This window comes from Schistocerca nitens, chromosome 5, assembly GCF_023898315.1.
Source record: "Schistocerca nitens isolate TAMUIC-IGC-003100 chromosome 5, iqSchNite1.1, whole genome shotgun sequence".
Classification (NCBI taxonomy): domain Eukaryota; kingdom Metazoa; phylum Arthropoda; class Insecta; order Orthoptera; family Acrididae; genus Schistocerca; species Schistocerca nitens.
The window spans coordinates 748,446,118-748,470,501 of record NC_064618.1 but is presented as its reverse complement, the minus strand read 5'-3'; the positions used below and the strand labels follow the sequence as shown (position 1 = coordinate 748,470,501).

Below are 24,384 nucleotides of genomic sequence, written 5' to 3'. Positions count from 1 at the left end.
TTTCCTGAATGGCTGAAATATGCTGAAGTTAAGCCACTGTTTAAGAAGGGAGATAAAGAAATAGCATCCAATTTCTGTCCAATTTCACTGTTGCCAGCATTCTCAAAAATTTTAGAAAAAGTAATGTACAGTCGGCTTTATAACCATCTTATCTCAAATAACATACTGTCAAAGTCACAGTTTGGATTTCTAAAAGGTTCTGATATTGAGAAGGCTATCTACACTTACAGTGAAAATGTGCCTAATTCATTAGACAAAAAATTGCAGGCAACTGGTATATTTTGTGATCTGTCAAAGGCATTTGACTGTGTAAATCACAATATCCTTTTAAGTAAATTAGAGTTTTATAGTGTAACAGGAAATGCTGCAAAATGGTTCAAATCTTATATCTCTGGCAGGAAACAAAGGGTGTTATTAGGAAAGAAGCTATCAGGCATCATCCAACTGGGAACTAATTACATGTGGGGTCCCACAAGGTTCCATTTTGGGGCCCTTACCTTTTCTTGTGTATATCAATGACCTTTCATCAGTAACATTACCAGATGCCAAGTTTGTTTTGTTTGCCGATGATACAAACATTGCAATAAATAGCAAATCAAGTGTAGTCTTAGAAAGATCAGCTAATAAAATATTTGTGGACATTAATCACTGGTTCCTAGCCAATTCTTTCTCACTAAACTTTGAAAAAACACACTACATGCAGTTCAGAACTTGTAAGGGGTGTCTAACATATGATGACAAGAAGATAGAAGAAGTGGACAGTGTTAAATTCTTGGGATTACAGATTGATAATAAATTCAACTGGGAGGTGCACACCACAGAACTGCTGAAGCGTCTTAACAAATCTCTGTTTGTAATGCGAATTTTGTCAGACATAGGGGATATAAAAATGAAAAAGCTGGCATACTATGCTTACTTTCATTCCATAATGTCATATGGGATTATTTTTTGGGGTAATTCATCAAGCCAAGCTAAAGTTTTCCGGGCACAAAAATGTGCAGTAAGAGTTACATGTGGTGTGAACACAAGAACATCCTGCAGAAGCCTGTTTAGGGAACTGGGGATACTAACTACTGCTTCCCAATATATTTATTCCTTAATGAAATTTGTCATTAAAAATATATCACTTTTTCAAACCAACAGCTCAATTCATGGAATCAATACTAGAAATAAGAATAATCTTCACAAGGATTTAAAGTCACTTAGCCTTGTACAAAAAGGCGTGCATTATTCAGGAACACACATTTTCAATAACTTGCCAGCAGCCATAAAAAGCTTAACAACCAATGAAATTTAGTTTAAGAGAAGCCTAAAGGATTTATTGGTGGCCAACTCCTTCTACTCCATAGATGAATTTCTCAGTAAAACAAACTGATTTATATATATATATATATACAAAGATGATGTGACTTACCAAATGAAAGTGCTGGCAGGTCGACAGCCACACAAACAAACACAAACATACACACATGTTTGTGTTTGTGTTTGTTTGTGTGTGTCTGTCGACCTGCCAGCACTTTCATTTGGTAAGTCACATCATCTTTGTTTTTAGATATATTTTTCCTACGTGGAATGTTTCCCTCATATATATATATATATATATATATATATATATATATATATATATATATATATATATATATATATCGGCTTGTGTCTGTGTATGTGCGGATGGATATGTGTGTGTGTGCGAGTGTATACCTGTCCTTTTTTCCCCCTAAGGTAAGTCTTTCCGCTCCCGGGATTGGAATGACTCCTTACCCTCTCCCTTAAAATCCACATCCTTTCGTCTTTCCCTCTCCTTCCCTCTTTCCTGATGAGGCAACAGTTTGTTGCGAAAGCTTGAATTTTGTGTGTATGTTTGTGTTTGTTTGTGTGTCTATCGACCTGCCAGCGCTTTCGTTTGGTAAGTCACATCATCTTTGTTTTTGGATATATTTTTCCCACGTGGAATGTTTCCCTCTATTTTATATATATTTTATTTACATTCCCTCCGCAAACATGCCTTCGCCCTAGCCAGATTAGGCTCCCATATTCTATTTTCTCAGGCTTGTCTGACATTTGGCATTACCCCCAAAGGCCTCAGACTTAAAGTTCCCATCTCTGGCTGCAACCCTTCTTTCCATCAGTCCCTATACCAGTTCCAAACTGAACAATCCATTGCCCTCACCCACCTAATCCGTCACCTACACATCAACTCAGCCAATGAACACACCCATCAACTCCTATCCTTAATAAAAGTTCTCAATCTTTCCTCTCCCACATCCACACCGGCTGTTCAAAACATCCTCCTACAGGCCAACCGCAAATTAGAACAGCATGCCACCCTCCACTGCAAAAAACTATCCAATCTCCTGGTTTCCCACCTCCGGAAAGGTAACTCACTCACCCTTCACAACCTTTCCAGCAAACCTCAACCTCCTCTCATTGCACACAAACTCAGTCTCTCCCACTTCCAGCTCCACTCCCTCCAAAACCTCAAAATTCCAATCAACACAATCTGGAACCACATCACCCTAATTCAGTAGTTAACCTTTCCTCCAAACCTCTCTCCCAATCCGAAACCTCTGTCCTATCCAAAGGCCTCACCTTCAGCCCCACTCCCAAATTCAACCAAACAGCCCTTGTCAAAGATTTACTGTCCTACACTCGTACTCTCTGCTGGAAATATCACTTTGCCACGAAGAAAAATGATCCTAATCCTACTCCTAATGATCCAACTCCACAAGACACTATCCAAATTGAACCCTGCCTGGAACAGTTCCGTCCTCCATCACAGTGGGACCCACCTCCTCTTCCTCAAAATCACCCTCTCCAAACCTTCCAGGAATTTCTGACTTCCAGCCTTGCCTCTCAATCCCTCTTAAAAAACCTTAATCCTACTCCCAACATCACCACTGCTGAAGCCCAGGCTATCCGTGATCTGAAGGCTGACCGATCCATCGTCATTCTTCCGGCGGACTAGGGTTCCACGACCATGGTACCTGATCGTCGGGAGTATGTGGTTGAGGGACTGCGTCAGCTTTCAGACAACACCACATACAAAGTTTGCCAAGGTATTCCCATTCCCGATGTCCAGGCGGAGCTTCAAGGAATCCTCAGAACCTTAGGCCCCCTGCAAAACCTTTCACCTGACTCCATTAACCTCCTGACCCCACCGACACCCCGCACCCCTACCTTCTACCTTCTTCCTAAAATTCACAAACCCAATCATCCCGGCCGCCCCATTGTAGCTGGTTACCAAGCCCCCACAGAACGTATCTCTGCCTACGTAGATCAACACCTTCAACCCATTACATGCAGTCTCCCATCCTTCATCAAAGACACCAACCATTTTCTCGAACGCCTGGAATCCTCACCCAATCTGTTACCCCCGGAAACCATCCTTGTAACCATTGATGCCATTTCCTTATACACAAATATTCCGCACGTCCAGGGTCTCGCTGCGATGGAGCACTTCCTTTCACGCCGATCACCTGCCACCATACCTAAAACCTCTTTCCTCATTACCTTAGCCAGCTTCATCCTGACCCACAACTTCTTCACTTTTGAAGGCCAGACATACCAACAATTAAAGGGAACAGCCATGGGTACCAGGATGGCCCCCTCGTACGCCAACCTATTCATGGGTCGCTTAGAGGAAGCCTTCTTGGTTACCCAGGCCTGCCAACCCAAAGTTTGGTACAGATTTATTGATGACATCTTCATGATCTGGACTCACAGTGAAGAAGAACTCCAGAATTTCCTCTTCAACCTCAACTCCTTTGGTTCCATCAGATTCACCTGGTCCTACTCCAAATCCCACGCCACTTTCCTTGACGTTGACCTCCATCTGTCCAATGGCCAGCTTCACATGTCCGTCCACATCAAACCCACCAACAAGCAACAGTACCTCCATTATGACAGCTGCCACCCATTCCACATCAAACGGTCCCTTCCCTACAGCCTAGGTCTTTGTGGCATACGAATCTGCTCCAGTCCGGAATCCCTGAACCATTACACCAACAACAGCTTTCGCATCCCACAACTACCCTCCCGACCTGGTACAGAAGCAAATAACCAGAGCCACTTCCTCATCCCCTCAAACCCAGAACCTCCCACAGAAGAACCACAAAAGTGCCCCACTTGTGACAGGATACTTTCTGGGACTGGACCAGACTCTGAATGTGGCTCTCCAGCAGGGATACGACTTCCTCAAATCCTGCCCTGAAATGAGATCCATCCTTAATGAAATCCTCCCCACTCCACCAAGAGTGTCTTTCCGTCGTCCACCTAACCTTCGTAACCTGTTAGTTCATCCCTATGAAATCCCCAAACCACCTTCCCTACCCTCTGGCTCCTACCCTTGTAACCACCCCCGGTGTAAAACCTGTCCCATGCACCCTCCCACCACCAACTACTCCAGTCCTGTAGCCTGGAAGGTGTACACGATCAAAGGCAGAGCCACGTGTGAAAGCACTCACGTGATTTACCAACTGACCTGCCTACACTGTGACGATTTCTATGTGGGAATGACCAGCAACAAACTGTCCATTCGCATGAACGGACACAGGCAGACAGTGTTTGTTGGTAATGGGGATCACCCTGTGGCTAAACATGCCTTGGTGCACGGCCAGCACATCTTGGCACAGTGTTACACCATCCGGATTATCTGGACTACCCACTAACACCAAACTATCCGAACTCCGGAGATAGGAACTTGCCCTTCAGTATATCCTCTCTTCCCGTTATCCACCAGGCCTCAACCTCCGCTAATTTCAAGTTGCCGCCACTCATACCTCACCTGTCATTCAACAACATCTTTGCCTCTGCACTTCCGCCTCGACTGACATCTCTGCCCAACCTCTTTGCCTCTGTATATGTCTGCTTGTGTCTGTATATGTGTGGATGGATATGTGTGTGTGTGTGCGAGTGTATACCCGTCCTTTTTTCCCCCTAAGGTAAGTCTTTCCGCTCCCGGGATTGGAATGACTCCTTACCCTCTCCCTTAAAACCCAAATCCTTTTGTCTTTGCCTCTGTATATGTCTGCTTGTGTCTGTATATGTGTGGATGGATATATGTGTGTGTGTGTGTGTGCGAGTGTATACCCGTCCTTTTCCCCCCTAAGGTAAGTCTTTCCGCTCCCAGGATTGGAATGACTCCTTACCCTCTCCCTTAAAACCCAAATCCTTTCGTCTTTCCCTCTCTTTCCCTCTTTCCTGACGAGGCAACAGTTTGTTGCGAAAGCTTGAATTCTGTGTGTATGTTTGTGTTTGTTTGTGTGTCTGTCGACCTGCCAGCACTTTCATTTGGTAAGTCACATCATCTTTGTTTTTAGATATATTTTTCCTACGTGGAATGTTTCCCTCTATAACTTCGGCGCAATTACAGTGCAGTAATGTGTTCATTGTAAATATGTGTATGTGTGTGTGTGTGTGTGTGTAAGTACAATGTGTATGTGTGTGTGTGTGTGTGTGTGTGTGTAAGTACAATCTAACTTCTGCACCATTTCAGTGCAGTAATGTGTTCATTGTAAATAAGTATTATAGTAGTTGTATTACATGTTTATTAATTTATAAATAAATAAAAAAACTTTTTTATTTTAAATTCAGTGCATTAGTATTTGTAAAATGAATTTCATATAGTGTTCATTAAAAAATGACGATCATTCCACTTGGGACCCGTGGAATGGTACATTAGCTTATTTGTTTTAGTTGTAAATATTTGTCATGTATTGTTGTTTTTCTGACATGTTCCACATCCTGGAAGACCTCCTCACTATGGATCAATTGGAATGAAAGTAAATCTAATCTAATCTAATATAATCTAAGACAAGGACTGAAAGTATCCAAATGAACCAAGATTATAGACTTCAGGTCAACACAATGAAAGACACTTCTAAGAGCAAAAATTGCTGAAGTGAGCATCTTGGTTAATTTATGTATGCATTGGCTCCATTTTAAATTGCTATTCAATTAAACCAATGAATTTTACACAGAATGTTTCATTAATATCCACTTACAGTGGTAGCACGTCAGTCACATAATATGAATCTTTGTGAGATTAAAACTTATATTGTTAGCTGCAAACCACTCGTAGATCTCTTCAACTGTCATTTGGGCTGTGTCTGCTAAGTTTGAGTTTGGACGTTTGATTAGTACGCTTGTGTTGTCACCACACATTACAGTTTTTAAACACTATTCAAAGTCATTGGCCGGTCATTCATGTAGGTTAGAGTGTAGAGTGAGACCAGTACTGATATATGTAGCACTTCACATGTTATGTTCCCTATTCTGAGACTGTAAGTGGGCAGCAGCAGCAGAAGGTAGTGTAGAGGTACGATTTGTCAGTTCCTGCAGGTGGTGCTGGTGCAGATGCAACTTACAATGAGTGGGAAGGGGTTAATGCGAGGTGACCTGGAAGCGCACATGAATGCCACTGGTGACTGCAGGCCACTGATTACACTCATTAGAGGTCTACCACAACTGTATGCAGTACTGTTAAGGTGCGTCCACATGATGCCTTTTTTTCGGTTCAACTTTGCGCGTGCACTTACTTTCACAACAGTGCAACAATGCGTACACATCTGTGTGATCGTTATTTCCTGGAAATGAAGGCCGTGTGCAAAAGCACAACACTTCTTGGGTTCAGTGGGAATCTCTGTAGTGTTTAGCACATGACAGGCAACTTAGGCCAATGTGAGTTTCATTGTGAAGTGTGTTGAGGTTATGTGTAAAGTGATTTGTGTGCAACAATGTCTGCTGACTGCAAAGATGTTGAAATTTATAGTCATTGACAAAGGAAGTCATATGGAAGGCAGCTTCTATTATCTCAGTAATAATTTGGTATGTGATGCTCAAGTATTAGATAAAAAGTCTTCGATCATATCACTGTAAAGAATAAGATAAGTCTCAAAGTAGGAAACCAAAGAAGAAGCCTACAAATTTATGAAAGCTGCACATGAAAACTTTAGACGAATATTCATGTTGTTGTGGCTTTAGCGCAACAATTGAGGTACCTGACATCTAGACAAAAGAAAAGATGGGATGGGTGAAGCCCCTCAACAAACTAGTAGAAATTGAAATAAAGGACATTGGTGGTGCAAAAAACTCCAAAAATTGGAAAACTCAATCTCTGTCCTAATGGATTCTGCAGTCTATAACATTACAGATTTATCGAGTAGAGGGATGTTAATCTACATACAGTCTCTATTGATTGAAGTTGTGTAAACAAATTTTTATAAAGTAAAATATGAATGACGTATGGAATATCAATTAACCATCACAGAATGGCTGAGAACTTCCCTTAACTACCTTCCAGTTTTATGAACAATCACTGAAATGCTTTGTTTTGAAATGTGAAATATATAGTTCAGATTGGTATATGAGTCTCTGACTGCCAGCTAACAAAATGTTACTTCCAGCCTTATTGCTTCAGTTCCCCAAGCAGAAAATCTGAAACCTCAGTGTGACCCATTCCTGAAATTTGCAAATGAAATGTTGCCATCACCTTTTACTTCTCATATTTAGATACTGTTTTACTAGTAGTCACATTGTGTTTTCTTTTTCTGTCAACTTTTCATCACAATAGACGCACCGCGGACTCCCAAGCAAGGAAGGTGATGCATAGCAGACTGGTTACACAATGAGGCAACTTGTGGAGATGAAAAAACACATGCATAGATGCATTCTTTCCACTAATTTTTGTGCATTTGCTATCAATCCCTTGTGTCAATGATTGCACACGAGGAAAGAGGCATCATGTGGATGCACCTTTAAGTGATCTGAGATTTATCAGTATTCTCAAAAATGATTTCTAGTATTCAAAAGCACATCCAAAAACCAGACCCCTCATTTAATGTTACGAATAAGCTTGTGTTGCCGGCTCTTGAGGTCAGAAAAAAGAACAGTTCTTGGCTGTTCTCATAGAAGTTCTCAGTTATCAGATGTGTATTAAGTTCATTTGGTTTCTTGAGAATAGAGTTCTTGACTTCTGGAAGTTCTCGATTTTGCCCATGGCAAGTATGTAGGATCACTAGCTGTATCTGGTAAGGTTACAAGGATTGAACCTTTGATTACTATGCTTGTGTTATCATTTTAACTCTTCTTTTAAAGCCATTGGAAGATCATTTATGGTTGGAAGTTCACTTATGGTGTGTACATGAAGACCAAGAGTGGGCTCAGTACTGATACTTGTGGTATCCCAGGAGATATTGTCCCCCAGTATGAGGTTAATTTCAAGCCAGTGAGACTGTCAGTCATTGACACCATCTACGTTTTGTTATGAAGGTATGAAAGACTTGAACAGTGCAGGAGACATGCCATTAATGCCATAAAATTTTAGTTTGCCAAGTAGTGTTTTGAGATCCACACAGAGATGGAGTGAATATGGAGGATAAAATGTATGTAAAATTATTTAAACCCAATATCCCTGCTATAGACCTACATTAAAGACCTGCCCCATACATCCTCCCATCACCAGCTACTCCAGTTCAGTCACAGGCATCTACTATCCCATCGATGACAGGCCTACCTATGAAACCAGTCATGTGATCTACAAACTAAACTGCAAGCACTGTGGTGCTTTCTACGGGGCCATGACAGCTAACAAGCTGTCTGTCCACATGAATGGCCACGAACACTCTGTGACCACAAGACTGCTGGACCACGCAGTTGCTGAACATGCTACATACATTTTTAGTTGCCAGAACACTATACATACAATTTTTCCCATTAATTTATTATTCATGTGGTAGTTTTCAATCCATTGGTTACATTGCTATATTTAGTTTGAACTGGAACCCATGTTAATGAAGAGGCACTCATTAGAATGGCATGTAATGGTCAAAATAGTATGAGCTAATCACTAGATTTGAGAATATTGATGCCACTCATTAGAAAGACAGCATTTCATTCTTTCCAGTAACTTGTTTCAATTTCCCAAAATCAATTAACTTGAAAGGTGATTGCAATTAAAGTTCATACACATACAAAATTATTTTTGCCGTTTGTGTCACTATGCCTGTTAGATTCCAGGATTTGACTTTATAATTTTGTTGCCCCAACTTCTTGTGAACCAGCTAACACTTCATTATTCAGTTATGCCCTCGATTAAGAATTTGCATGAATCAACATAATTCCAAATGTGGCAACTATTATCCATTAACAGATAAGCCACCATTTCGACGTACACCTCGTTAATCAAACTGTACTGAGAGTTATTATAATTTTTCAACTATTTATCTTTCAGTTTAACCAAATCTTTGCTGGAGCCAACAGGTAATCTATGCAATTAAATTTCCTGCCTGTAGTTTCACAAATTATAATTCTCTAGATCACACTAGTCTATAAGTATTGCTTTCCTCCCAAAAATCTTCTGTCCACACCTGAGAGCTCAGGAGTCACATCTCCATGAAAGAACACAGTTAACATTCAACACAATGGCTGTGTCAATCTCCAACTCAGTTAACATCTACTGATAGTCTATGTACCACTATCACCAAACTAACACTTCGATGAAAGCATGCTCACAATTATAATCAACTAAACAAACATGATATTTGTGTCAATGAAAATCAGTGACACACTTTGTTTCTTGTAGGCTGCATGGGGTTACTATCTTATTAATTTTTCTGTCATGACTAACAGGACATTATTTTGATGAACTGTTATTTGGCAGACAATTACACGCACTAGCACCAAATACTGAATTTCTGTTACTGTTGCTGTGAGAGTGGATTCTGTGAACTGTAAAGTAAAGTTATATATTAGTAAAGGTGCTTTTCTTGACGACTTAATGAGATTCTTTTGGATGAAAAATTAGCAGTATATTTTTTTTACTAAATTTACAAGTGTTATAAACATAAGAAACTTTTAAGTGGTAGAGACCAATTTGAATATGTGGAATCATGAAAATTTCAACTCAATTGTGATGTGTTCATCACTGATCTGCATGACTACCAACAAAAGAATTTCAAATTATGAGACTTCAGTTCTGCATGTGCCACTGAGGAACTTCAACGTACAACCAAGTAAGTAAACATATAACTCCTCATATCTCACCAATACAGCTGCATAGTCCTTTCCCCTTCAATATTTCTCTTCTCCCCCTTTCCTCTGTACCATTACCTTATTTACCTGTGATTTTCCCATCAGTAGTTGGGCCTTCATCAAATCTGGCTGCGAAGTGGTTGTTTAAAGTAGGCTACTTTAAATAATGGGGTCAACACCATGTTTGCAGTCAAAATAATTTAATTGCATTTTGATACTGAATAATCTATGGTTTATGGCCAGATTATGTCTCATCTAACATAATTCATGCACTGATAAATAGTTAGTCATATACTACACTCAGATGATGGACAACGATGATGATTGTTCAAGCGCAGTAAACTAACACAGAAATACTTATTCAGAGTAATTAAAGTGTGGCAAGTAAATCATTAAAACATTCCCCAATATACATGGTTCTTCCAAGTAGGTAGCCAAATCAACACAAACACCTGTGCATGGTAAGTATATTTTGGATATAACACAGTTCACAGTCCAATATTATTATCACAGTTTGCAGAATGCATTATTGAAGATTAACACAGTTCATGAGATTACTTGCAGGTTCACAGTCCATCAGTAAAAACAGACATTGAATTACAGAACAATGTCCCAGATGTGAAACTTAGAGAAAACTCTGTACATTGTACGAGTTGTAACTTGTCCTAACTTGTCTGCAGTGCATTTCTGGATACAGATCTTACTTGATTCACAACCTTCCACAGAAAGACTAAAATGGTTTCCAACAGGCTCTGTTTTATAAGATTAAATAATTAGAACTACATCTAAAAATTATTGTTTTCTGGAGTTTTACATGTTACAATTAATACATTGCTGATTAACTGAATAATGGAGAGAGATTTCTCTGTATGTGCACGTTTAGGTAAAACAATAATTGATACTGAATTATGCTGTCTAGCCTAATAAAATACGGGATTCTACTTCAGTAACAATGTTTTAATTAAGAATGCAAATTACTCTGAAACTAAATGATTGCAAGACCTGCTAACATATTCTTTTTATTAGCTGTATAGGCACTTCACTTACTTGTATATACCTCTGATTTACTTTATCAGGAAGTTAGCCATCAGGTATATGTTTACATATGAACAATGATAACGAAATTTTGTATGACTGGTATTTGTAATTAACACAGTTTCCAGCTAAACTAATTACACTTGTGTGTTCTAATTGACCAAAAGAATGTCATGGATAATAAAGTTGCACTGGATTAGCCCTGAGTTAATATTCAAGATTTTCGGTAGTGTGCATGTCAGAAATAACACCACTGGAGCTATTTGCAGAAAGAATAAAAATTTGTTTGTGTGTGTGTGTGGGGGGGGGGGGGGGGGGGAGGAGGGGAGAAAAACATAACAGGGGAAAGACTCCACCTCTTTTATATACCTCCCCCCCCCCCCCCCCCCCCCACTAGTACAACCTCATGATGCTGCACCTAGCAGCCCAATCATGTCCCCACCATGTCATTGCATGCTCCCACAGGCAGCAGTAGCATCTTTCCCCACCCTTATCGTACTCTCTGTGCCCCCTCCCTGCCACAAGCCTCTTCTGTTCCCCCATTACCCACCCCAGCAAAGATTGATGCTAACCTCAGATACAGTCAGGCCTTAGCACCCAGAGATGACAGTAACAAAATGTGTGTGGATTGTGCTTGTGTGAATGTGTTTGACTTTTGTACATCTGATGAAGGACGAAGTCCAATAGCTGAATATATCTAGCATTATTTTTCATTGTGCCTGTCTGCATTTGTAAATTCTAAACTAGGTATTTTATAGTACAATTAAAAATGCAATATCTTACCAAGTGTCAGTGCCAAGTTTCTTGTTATAAGGTTCAAGACTTTTAATTACACGTGATATTCCAAATTCATAATTGCCTTTTGCACAATACAGTGTACTGAAAACAAAATATAATGTAAGTTTAAACAGAAATCATCTTCGACATCAAGAACATGGTGGCAAAACTCTACATTTGAGGGAACAGTGATATAATATGTAATATGTGATATGTGTACCCCAGGTACAAAATCCTGTACTAGCACATAATTTACAGTTTCATCAATATAAGACCTGAAGGAATATGCATTGTAAACAATATTATTACAGATTTTAAATTATTTAGTGTTACTCAGAGAACCATACCCAATGACAAGGTTGACAATGCAGAGGTGAAATATCTTCTTATCAGGGTCTTCAAATGATAGTTGCTCTTCTTCCTTTTCAATTTTTCTCATTAATTCTTCAGCTTCTTCATTTTGAGATGTCATTATATAAGACACACATAAATTTGCAAGTACTACAGCACTGATACTAAGAATCTGGAAGTTTATTATAAAATCAATATTGAGACATGTACCACATAAAGCTGTCAAGAATGTAAGCATATATATAAATTAAAAGGATTGCTAAAATTTTAACAGTAAAATACATTTATATTGTATTACACAATTACGGCTGCTAGAGCTGTCTGAAAGTAAGAAGACAGATGCATAACGCATTCTGTGCACAGAGAGAGAATACTTTGTGGCAATGGCATGGTGCACTCTGTCTCCATTTATCACCACATGCTCAAGCTGATCTTTCCCTGGCAGCTAGCAATCCTGGAGTATGCTCTATATGGGGACATTGTTTCTCCTTGTTGAAAAATATATCTATTCAGAAACTGCAGTTGTCATATGATAATAAAATACACATTGTGTTTGCCTTATGTACCCATAATGTTTACTATAATGGTTAAATATCCTATTATAAAAAATGTTCTGCACATTTGTTGAAGACAGATAAACAGATGTAAGAGACTGATGCTATTCACTGGGGTATCACTTGATCACTGATTTCTGCTACTGCACATTGAATCACCACACATTGTATTATGTGCGCATCATTCTAATGATGCAATTCAAGCCATTAAAATCCAAACTGCAACCTAAATGTTATTATTTTTAACTGTCAGTCATTGTACTCTCATCACTTGTAATGCTATCATTTTGAGAGATTGCAGTTTTGTGTTGATTCACAGTCATGGCTGCTCTGAAACTTTGTCTCCACTGTAACAAACTTTTAAAAAATCCAGGATATTCTGTACAAAAGTAACGTAAATAATAACAAAGAAAGAAAAGTTAGTATTACAAAAACGGTGTGTCCCAGATGGAAACAACAATCAGACATCAATAAATGTAATCACACAATTGCATGTGGATGATGAAGTCACATTTTCACATTGACAAACACTTCACCGAAACACAATCCCTCTGCTGCATTTTTTATGACACTGTTTACACTAAAGAGTTGATGTTAATTACTTGTGAAGTACTGCTATAACAACATCAGTACTTTTCTAGCCAGTACAACACAAGCAATGGAAATTATATAGACTGTGATCAAATACTATATATGATATCCACATATGTCATAAACAGTTCAAAGTACTGAAACAAGGTTTTCAGCAATTAACTGTAAGCCCAAAGAGGCAAGTTATTTGCTGAGTGCTTATCACATGTAAATCTTCATATTCAAAGCAACTACTTATTTAATGAAATCTAGTGACTCTTGAAAAGAGTAGAGTAATATAAAGCTTTATAGTTTGCAGGGAAACTTTCAACAGAACAGGTGTGGGATGTACTAAATACGAACATCAACACCATTAGTACAATACATGATTAAGTCTTTTTACATGTCAAAACTCATACGTTAGGTAATCATAAAGTTTTAATTGTTGCTTCAAAAAATTAACCTTTTAACATGAAACTTGGTGACGGTGTACTCCTTTCCTACATATTCACTCTTTAATGCAACACATTTTCCCCAACAATGGATAAACTGGTGAGGATCTTAGTTGTAGAAATCTATATTTTGGCTGTTCAGGAAAAATTCACTTCATAAATCAGCTCATCGTACTTCTGGAAATACCTGCCATACAATGGTTTCTTCATCTGAAGAAATATGAAGAAGTCGCTGGGTGCCAAGTCAGGAGCATACAGGGGTGGCGCAATATTTTAGAGACCAAAGAAGCAACATATGTGACTGTGTTCTGTGCAGAGTGAGCTGTAGCATTATCACAGAGTAAGAATCTCTCTGTGTATAGCCTTTCACAACACTTCATCTCGACAGCATCCTGTAACCTGCACAGGATATTTTGGTAGTATGCACCTGTGACAGTTTGTTTCTTGCTAACATAATGTCATATGATGGTAGTATGCACCTGTGACAGTTTGTTTCTTGCTAACATAATGTCATATGATGGTGTATTTTGGCTGAACGCTTCCACCAACACAACAACAATTGTTGCAGCATTTTTCTGCTTCAGATGCACAAAACCAATTCCACATAATACTCTATCAATAGGCTGTGCCATTTTGTTTTGGTCCCTCTAGTAGTGTACTACAGAACTATGATAGAGAATATTAGTGTGCACCAGGATTGCCAGCATATACATTCAAACAAACAAAAAATTAAGTACACATTTCTGTTTTTTGATGTGGTATACAAAACATGATCTTTTCGGAAAGTTTTGGTTGAGAATAATGAATTATTTATGAATAAAGGAGATGACCACCGAAAGGCAGAAGGTACACAAACAAAAGGTACAGAGCTTTGGTAGCTTTTGGAATGAAATTCCTTTCTCAAGCTGTAGAGAAAAATGTAGACACACACACACACACACACACACACACACACACACACACAAACAAACATGCACACAGCTCTCTCACTACATTGTGCTCTTGTGCTCGGTCAACTGAGCACAATGTAGGGACACAAGAATGTGTGTGTGTGTGTGTGTGTGTGTGTGTGTGTGTGTGTGTGTGTGTGTTTGCTCTACAGCTTGAGAAAGGAATTTCATTCCAAAAGCTAGCAAATCTCCGTACCTTTTGTTTGTTTATTTGCCGACGATGCAGCACTTCTGCCTTTCAGCAAGTCATCTCCTTTATTCTTAAATAATTCATTATAACTTTTCCTTGCACATAAAAGTATTTATGTATCATGAGTAAAGAGAACTCTGAGTGTTGACAAAGTACTATGCCATTGGTTCTCAGGATGAGGAATCATCATAAAATAAATGAGTCAGAGTCTGCGTCCATATGGCTTAAAGAAGATCTTAATTGCAGCAAGATTAATCTCCCCTGAGATGAATTAGAAAATGGAAGAAAAGCTGAAAAAGTATTATGAAGACTCTGCCCCAAGCAAGCATGTTTGTAGGAGTACAAGAGACAGCAAATCTCCATGACATCCAATTGATGTCACAATTGAAGGCATGGCCAACAAATCCATGAAACTGGGGTGACTGACTGCTGAGTGGAGATCTGCATGTCACAGCGGAAACTAGAAACACTTCACATGTTTTGGGTGTATATTATATGGTACAGATATTTTTGTGTGAGGAATTTGTTGGCACGATACATGCCACAATTGCTCGCAACTGTTAAAGCATGCTATATAGTATCCTCTGCAAAGAGTTTTTAGAAACGTTGAAGTTTGGATCATACTTGATGAACTTGGTTACTAACACCAACTATACAGTGGGAAATAAATATTTTTTTAGAATAATGATTTTACTACTTCACACTCAATGAATCCTCGATCAAACATTATTAATGACTGTCAGTTTTCAGGTAAGTTTCTTAAGTATTTATTAAATACATTAATTGTCTGGAAATGAAAACTTACACTATCAAAATATTTCTTGACAATTGGTTCATAAAATCCTGTAGCTTCTTTGAACTTATTTTCCTGCATGAACAATACATGAGCCACATTAAGTTTCCATGTATCATTTTCACTGCAAAATTCCACTGACTTACGAAATATTTTCTCAACTTGTGCATAGTTTTCCATGTCCCAGTAAATTTTAGCTTGTGCCATAAGTACTGGTATGTACCTAAAAAATTTAAATATTTTAGTCAAGATAAAAAGCATATATTTTCATTTATACTATGAAACAAATACATGTTTTATACCTGTCCAAAGCATCCTCATATTCTGCAACAGCTCTTTTCACAAATTCATCATCAAGATTTTGTCTGGCCTCCTGCACTTGCTTTGTTAATTTCCTGAGCTGTTCTGTATGTTTTGATGCAATATCATCAAATTTTTTGTATGCCTCTTCAGGGGAGGTTTGTTGTGTTATCAGTGCATCTAGGAAACTATAGAGATACTGTAAAGAAGATCGTCATACTTATGAAACTCAATTTCTCTTACATCTAAAGACATATGGGTTACACACCACACACACCCTTAACCCTTGGACACCTGAGATTTTTTTCTAGTAACATGGATGCTGTGGGGGGGGGGGGGGGGTTGTTTGGTGAAAACACTGGTATTAAAATAGTCTTCTGATAAAAAAATCACAACCTTTAAAATGGATTATTTATTTCAATTATGGCAGTAACTTATAAATGTTGTTAATTGTTATGATATTAGGTTGGATGAAAAAAATTGGCATATTACAATAAAAAATACAAATGTGTTGATATATAACACAAACTACTCTGAGTCATCAACTTCAAGGCAGGAGACGCACTTCAGAATTCTTTCTGAATGTATGTTACATTCGTGATTATGGCAGTGTCCACAATACTGTTTTGGTTTACTTAGCTTGTTATATGTCTGCTTCTTTGTTTTATCTTATTTTACACAAACGTGGCACTGACCTTACACTGTGAGATGCTCATCTGCATGTGTTGTCACTTCTTTGATTTTCTTTTGTAGAATACTTTCTATTGACTGAACTATTTTGTTAGATAACCCCCTTACATTAGTATCTCTATCTGTTACCTGCAGTTTTTGTAGGTCTGACCCAGTTTTTACAAGAAAAAGTTTCTATTTGTTGTGTTTTTTTTCATTTCATCTTGGATGAATATGGTGGTTGCATTTATAGTACAGATATCGAAAAGTGAGTAAACTACTGCTAGAGGCCATCTCTTTGTTCCCCTCTTGCAGGTGTACAAATGAGCTGTGATCAAAAAGTAACGGACATTTTTGTTTTTATTAAAAGAATCTATATTTATTCATCAACATCAACTTTGTCCCCTTCAAAGTAATCCCCCTCAGATACAATACACTTGTCCTAGCACTTTTTCCAGTCTTGGAACCACTTATGGAACTCACTTTTGTTACAGTGTTCAGTTCCTTCAGCAGTTCTGTTTTCATCTCATCAACAGTGGCAAAACGACGTCCTTTCATGGTTCTCTTCAGGGTCATCGGGGGACCATGTCTGGTGAATATGGTGGCTGAGACAACATATTCAGATGTGAGTGAGGGGATTATCATGATGTAACTTCCCCGAGTGGCTTTGCCATAATTCTGATCAGTTTCTTTGGATTGCTTCAAGCAGACAGCATGTAACTTCCAGGTAGAATTCTTTTTGGCCATACAATCATAAGGTATTCATTGTGTTTAAACTTGTAGTTGTGTCACATACAATCTTCCTGTTGCGACAATTTCTTTGGTGAAGAATAACAAAATCTTTCATTTATACATTCTACTGAAAAAAAAATATTTTTATCTCTAGATCATTATATGAACCAATATTCCCAAACGCAAAGAAAAACTGCCGTGGGCACTCATTAGAATGACCACAGTTTCCTAGGTGATTATTACTAGCAAAAAAATGGATCTAATAGTAGGAATGACAAGAGGTCATACTTATTAGAATGTTCTGAGAAGAATAATATGTTTGTCGTTAACACACACTTGCAGGAGGGGGAAAAAAGAATTTGGAGAAGAGTGGGAACTAAGATGAAACTGACAATATTTATCAAAAAATAAAACAACTGTACTTTATGAGACTACCCTAAACTAGTACTGAATTGTAAGTGATCACACTCTCATAAGATGAGAGGACACTTCTCCAAGACTGAAACAACGCAATTATTGTTTTAATTCACAATAAGTATGAGAGTGGTTTGGTAAGTCTGGTAAATTCCAATGAAAGAATAGACCATTTTTTTGGCCCTTTTCATGGTTAGTAAGCCTGATTATTTCAAGGATCATACAATTTATTGTTGACAGCCTTCTGAATTAGCCAAGGCATCGATGTGACTGAAAATGGAGAAACCTAAGTTTCATGCTGTTGTTGTTGTTGTTGTGGTCTTCAGTCCTGAGACTGGTTTGATGCAGCTCTCCATGCTACTCTATCCTGTGCAAGCTTCTTCATCTCCCAGTACCTACTGCAACCTACATCCTTCTGAATCTGCTTCGTGTATTGATCTCTTGGCCTCCCTCTACGATTTTTACCCTCCACGCTACCCTCCAATGCTAAATCTGTGATCCCTTGATGCCTCAAAACATGTGCTACCAACCGATCACTTCTTCTAGTCAAGTTGTGCCACAAACTTCTCTTCTCCCCAATCCTATTCAATACCTCCTCATTAGTTACGTGATCTACCCACCTTATCTTCAGCATTCTTCTGTAGCACCAGATTTCAAAAGCTTCTATTCTATTGTTGTCCAAACTATTTATCGTCCGTGTTTCACTTCCATACATGGCTACACTCCATACAAATACTTTCTGAAACGACTTGCTGACACTTAAATCTATACTCGATGTTAACAAATTTCTCTTCTTCAGAAACGATTTCCTTGCCATTGCCAGTCTACATTTTATATCCTCTCTACTTCGACCATTATCAGTTATTTTACTCCCTAAATAGCAAAACTCCTTTACTACTTTAAGTGTCTCATTTCCTAATCTAATCCCCTCAGCATCACCCAATTTAATTTGACTACATTCCATTATCCTCGTTTTGCTTTTGTTGATGTTCATCTTATATCCTCCTTTCAAGACACTGTCCATTCTGCTCTTCCAAGTCCTTTGCTGTCTCTGACAGAATTACAATGTCATCTTCTCCATGAATTTTAATACCTACTCTGAATTTTTCTTTTGTTTCCTTTACTGCTTGCTCAATATACAGATTGAATAACATCGGGGAGAGGCTACAACCCTGTCTCACTCCCTTCCCAACCATTGCTTCCCTTTCATGTCCCTCAACTCTTATAACTGCCATCTGGTTTCTGTACAAATTGTAAATAGCCTTTCGCTCCCTGTATTTTACCCCTGCCACCTTCAGAATTTGAAAGAGAGTATTCCAGTTAACATTGTCAAAAGCTTTCTCTAAGTCTACAAATGCTAGAAACGTAGGTTTGCCTTTTCTTAATCTTTCTTCTAAGATAAGTCATAAGGTTAGTATTGCCTCACATGTTCCAACATTTCTACGGAATCCAAACTGATCTTCCCCGAGGTCCGCTTCTACCAGCTTTTCCATTCGTCTGTAAAGAATTCGCGTTAGTATTTTGCAGCCATGACTTATTAAACTGATAGTTCGGTAATTTTCACATCTGTCAACACCTGCTTTCTTTGGGATTGGAATTATTATATTCTTCTTGAAGTCTGTGGGTATTTCGCCTGTCTCATACATCTTGCTCACCAGATGGTAGAGTTTTGTCATGACTGGCTCTCCCAAGGCCATCAGTAGTTCTAATGGAATGTTGTCTACTCCCGGGGCCTTGTTTCGACTCAGGTCTTTCAGTGCTCTGTCAAACTCTTCACGCAGTATCTTATCTCCCATTTCATCTTCATCTACATCCTCTTCCATTTCCATAATATTGTCCTCAAGTACATCACCCTTGTATAAACCCTGTATATACTCCTTCCACCTTTCTGCCTTCCCTTTTTTGCTTAGAACTGGGTTGCCATCTGAGCTCTTGATATTCATACAAGTGGTTCTCTTCTCTCCAAAGGTCTCTTTAATTTTCCTGAAGGCAGTATCTATCTTACCCCTAGTGAGACAAGCCTCTACATCCTTACATTTGTCCTCTAGCCATCCCTGCTTAGCCATTTTGCACTTCCTGTCGATCTCATTTTTGAGACGTTTGTATTCCTTTTTGCCTGCTTCATTTACTGCATTTTTATATTTTCTCCTTTCATCAATTAAGTTCAATATTTCTTTCTGTTACCCAAGGATTTCTATTAGCCCTCGTCTTTTTACCTACTTGATCCTCTGCTGCCTTCACTACTTCATCCCTCAGAGCTACCCATTCTTCTTCTACTGTATTTCTTTCCCCCACTCCTGTCAATTGTTCCCTTATGCTCTCCCTGAAACTCTCTACAACCTCTGGATCTTTCAGTTTATCCAGGTCCCATCTCCTTAAATTCCCACCTTTTTGCAGTTTCTTCAGTTTCAATCTGCAGTTCATAACCAATAGATTGTGGTCAGAATCCACATCTGCCCCTGGAAATGTCTTACAATTTAAAACCTGGTTCCTAAATCTCTGTCTTACCATTATATAATCTATCTGATACCTTTTAGTATCTCCAGGATTCTTCCAGGTATACAACCTTCATGCTGTTACTAAGCATTTTCATTTGAAGGCTTGGACTGCCTAGAAATCAAAACAGAATTGGATGAAGTTCACTTGGACTCTGTGCTATCACCAAAAACCATTTACTTTTGGATTAATGAACTTAAATGTCATCAGATGAGAACAGAAGATGAAGTGCAGTCCAGCCATCCAACTGAGGTCATCACAAAGGAAACCATTGACAAAATCCAGTGGCAGCTCACGAATATACACTCCTGGAAATTGAAATAAGAACACCGTGAATTCATTGTCCCAGGAAGGGGAAACTTTATTGACACATTCCTGGGGTCAGATACATCACATGATCACACTGACAGAACCACAGGCACATAGACACAGGCAACAGAGCATGCACAATGTCGGCACTAGTACAGTGTATATCCATCTTTCGCAGCAATGCAGGCTGCTATTCTCCCATGGAGACGATCGTAGAGATGCTGGATGTAGTCCTGTGGAACGGCTTGCCATGCCATTTCCACCTGGCGCCTCAGTTGGACCAGCGTTCATGCTGGACGTGCAGACCGCGTGAGACGACGCTTCATCCAGTCCCAAACATGCTCAATGGGGGACAGATCCGGAGATCTTGCTGGCCAGGGTAGTTGACTTACACCTTCTAGAGCACGTTGGGTGGCACGGGATACATGCGGACGTGCATTGTCCTGTTGGAACAGCAAGTTCCCTTGCCGGTCTAGGAATGGTAGAACGATGGGTTCGATGACGGTTTGGATGTACCGTGCACTATTCAGTGTCCCCTCGACGATCACCAGTGGTGTACGGCCAGTGTAGGAGATCGCTCCCCACACCATGATGCCGGGTGTTGGCCCTGTGTGCCTCGGTCGTATGCAGTCCTGATTGTGGCGCTCACCTGCACGGCGCCAAACACGCATACGACCATCATTGGCACCAAGGCAGAAGCGACTCTCATCGCTGAAGACGACACGTCTCCATTCGTCCCTCCATTCACGCCTGTCGCGACACCACTGGAGGCGGGCTGCACGATGTTGGGGCGTGAGCGGAAGACGGCCTAACGGTGTGCGGGACCGTAGCCCAGCTTCATGGAGACGGTTGCGAATGGTCCTCGCCGATACCCCAGGAGCAACAGTGTCCCTAATTTGCTGGGAAGTGGCGGTGCGGTCCCCTACGGCACTGTGTAGGATCCTACGGTCTTGGCGTGCATCCATGCGTCGCTGCGGTCCGGTCCCAGGTCGACGGGCACATGCACCTTCCGCCGACCACTGGCGACAACACTGATGTACTGTGGAGACCTCATGCCCCACGTGTTGAGCAATTCGGCGGTACGTCCACCCGGCCTCCCGCATGCCCACTATACGCCCTCGCTCAAAGTCCGTCAACTGCACATACGGTTCACGTCCACGCTGTCGCGGCATGCTACCAGTGTTAAAGACTGTGATGGAGCTCCGTATGCCACGGCAAACTGGCTGACACTGACGGCGGCGGTGCACAAATGCTGCGCAGCTAGCGCCATTCGACAGCCAACACCGCGGTTCCTGGTGTGTCCGCTGCGCCGTGCGTGTGATCATTGCTTGTACAGCCCTCTTGCAGTGTCCGGAGCAAGTATGGTGGGTTTGACACACCAGTGTCAATGTGTTCTTTTTTCCATTTCCAGGAGTGTACATTCTGGCAGTTCACAAATTTTTAGATTCAGAAAAATTTGAGAGTGTGAAATTAATAGCATCTGCTGTATAACAGTTATGCTTATCAACAAGTTTATACAATTACAGCCACTGACAGTAATAATAATAACAGTAATAATAATAATAATAATAATAAGATGCATAACTTATCTGACAAAAGAAAGAATTGTTTTTGTGGAATTTTGTAGTTTTCTACACAATTAAGTATAGTTTAGGACAATAACAAAATAATTTGTAAGCTTTCACAACTCTCCATTTTGCATTTTTCTGTAAGTGGGAGTTTTCGTGCTTTTGTCTTCTTTCGGACAAATGTATGAGGTGCATTCAAGTTCTAAGGCCTCCGATTTTTTTTTCTCCGGACTGGAAAGAGATAGAAACATGCGCATTGTTTTAAAATGAGGCAGCGTTCATTGTCAATACGTCCCAGAGATGGCAGCACTGTACGGCAGATGGAATTTTACCGCCAGCGGCGAGAATGAGAACTGTTTTAAATACTTAAAATGGCGACGTTTTCCTTACTTGAACAGCGTGCAATCATTCATTTTCTGAATTTGCATGGTGTGAAGCCAATTGAAATTCATCGACAGTTGAAGGAGACATGTGGTGATGGAGTTATGGATGTGTCGAAAGTGCGTTCGTGGGTGCGACAGTTTAATGAAGGCAGAACATCGTGTGACAACAAACCGAAACAACCTCGGGCTCGCACAAGCCGGTCTGATGACATGATCGAGAAAGTGGAGAGAATTGTTTTGGGGGATCGCCGAAAGACTGTTGAACAGATCGCCTCCAGAGTTGGCATTTCTGTGGGTTCTGTGCACACAATTCTGCATGACGACCTGTTGTTGTTGTTGTGGTCTTCAGTCCTGAGACTGGTTTGATGCAGCTCTCCATGCTACTCTATCCTGTGCAAGCTTCTTCATCTCCCAGTACCTACTGCAACCTACATCCTTCTGAATCTGCTTAGTGTATTCATCTCTTGGTCTCCCTCTACGATTTTTACCCTCCACGCTGCCCTCCAATGCTAAATTTGTGATCCCTTGATGCCTCAAAACATGTCCTACCAACCGATCCCTTCTTCTAGTCAAGTTGTGCCACAAACTTCTCTTCTCCCCAATCCTATTCAATACCTCCTCATTAGTTACGTGATCTACCCACCTTATCTTCAGCATTCTTCTGTAGCACCACATTTCGAAAGCTTCTATTCTCTTCTTGTCCAAACTGGTTATCGTCCATGTTTCGCTTCCATACATGGCTACACTCCATACAAATACTTTCAGAAACGACTTCCTGACACTTAAATCTATACTCGATGTTAACAAATTTCTCTTCTTCAGACACGATTTCCTTGCCATTGCCAGTCTTCATTTTATATCCTCTCTACTTTGACCATCATCAGTTATTTTACTCCCTAAATAGCAAAACTCCTTTACTACTTTAAGTGTCTCATTTCCTAATCTAATCCCCTCAGCATCACCCGATTTAATTTGACTACATTCCATTATCCTCGTTTTGCTTTTGTTGATGTTCATCTTATATCCTCCTTTCAAGACAATGTCCATTCCGTTCAACTGCTCTTCCAAGTCCTTTGCTGTCTCTGACAGAATTACAATGTCATCGGCGAACCTCAAAGTTTTTACTTCTTCTCCATGAATTTTAATACCTACTCTGAATTTTTCTTTTGTTTCCTTTACTGCTTGCTCATTATACAGATTGAATAACATCGGGGAGAGGCTACAACCCTGTCTTACTCCCTTCCCAATCACTGCTTCCTTTTCATGTCCCTCGACTCTTATAACTGCCATCTGGTTTCTGTACAAATTGTAAATAGCCTTTCGCTCCCTGTATTTTACCCCTGCCACCTTCAGAATTTGAAAGAGAGTATTCCAGTTAACGTTGTCAAAAGCTTTCTCTAAGTCTACAAATGCTAGAAACGTAGGTTTGCCTTTTCTTAATCTTTCTTCTACGATAAGTCGTAAGGTCAGTATTGCCTCACGTGTTCCAACATTTCTACAGAATCCAAACTGATCTTCCCCGAGGTCAGCTTCTACCAGTTTTTCCATTCGTCTGTAAAGAATTCGCGTTAGTATTTTGCAGCTGTGACTTATTAAACTGATAGTTCGGTAATTTTCACATCTGTCAACACCTGCTTTCTTTGGTATTGGAATTATTATATTATTCTTGAAGTCTGTGGGTATTTCGCCTGTCTCATACATCTTGCTCACCAGATGGTAGAGTTTTGTCATGACTGGCTCTCCCAAGGCCATCAGTAGTTCTAATGGAATGTTGTCTACTCCCGGGGCCTTGTTTCGACTCAGGTCTTTCAG

General features: G+C 39.8%; 1 protein-coding gene across 1 annotated transcript in view; it reads right to left on the bottom strand.

Annotated features, from left to right (window-relative positions):
- The window catches only part of LOC126260958 (tetratricopeptide repeat protein 30A), a 176,962-nt gene that overhangs the window by 17,249 nt on the left and 135,329 nt on the right, over positions 1-24,384 (bottom strand). Inside the window, exons 8-11 of the mRNA XM_049958474.1 lie at positions 16,004-16,200; positions 15,714-15,924; positions 12,189-12,364; positions 11,848-11,943 (exon numbers count right to left, since the gene is read on the bottom strand). Coding sequence (XP_049814431.1) covers positions 11,848-11,943; positions 12,189-12,364; positions 15,714-15,924; positions 16,004-16,200 — 680 coding nt within the window. The remainder of the gene's footprint in view (positions 1-11,847; positions 11,944-12,188; positions 12,365-15,713; positions 15,925-16,003; positions 16,201-24,384) is intronic.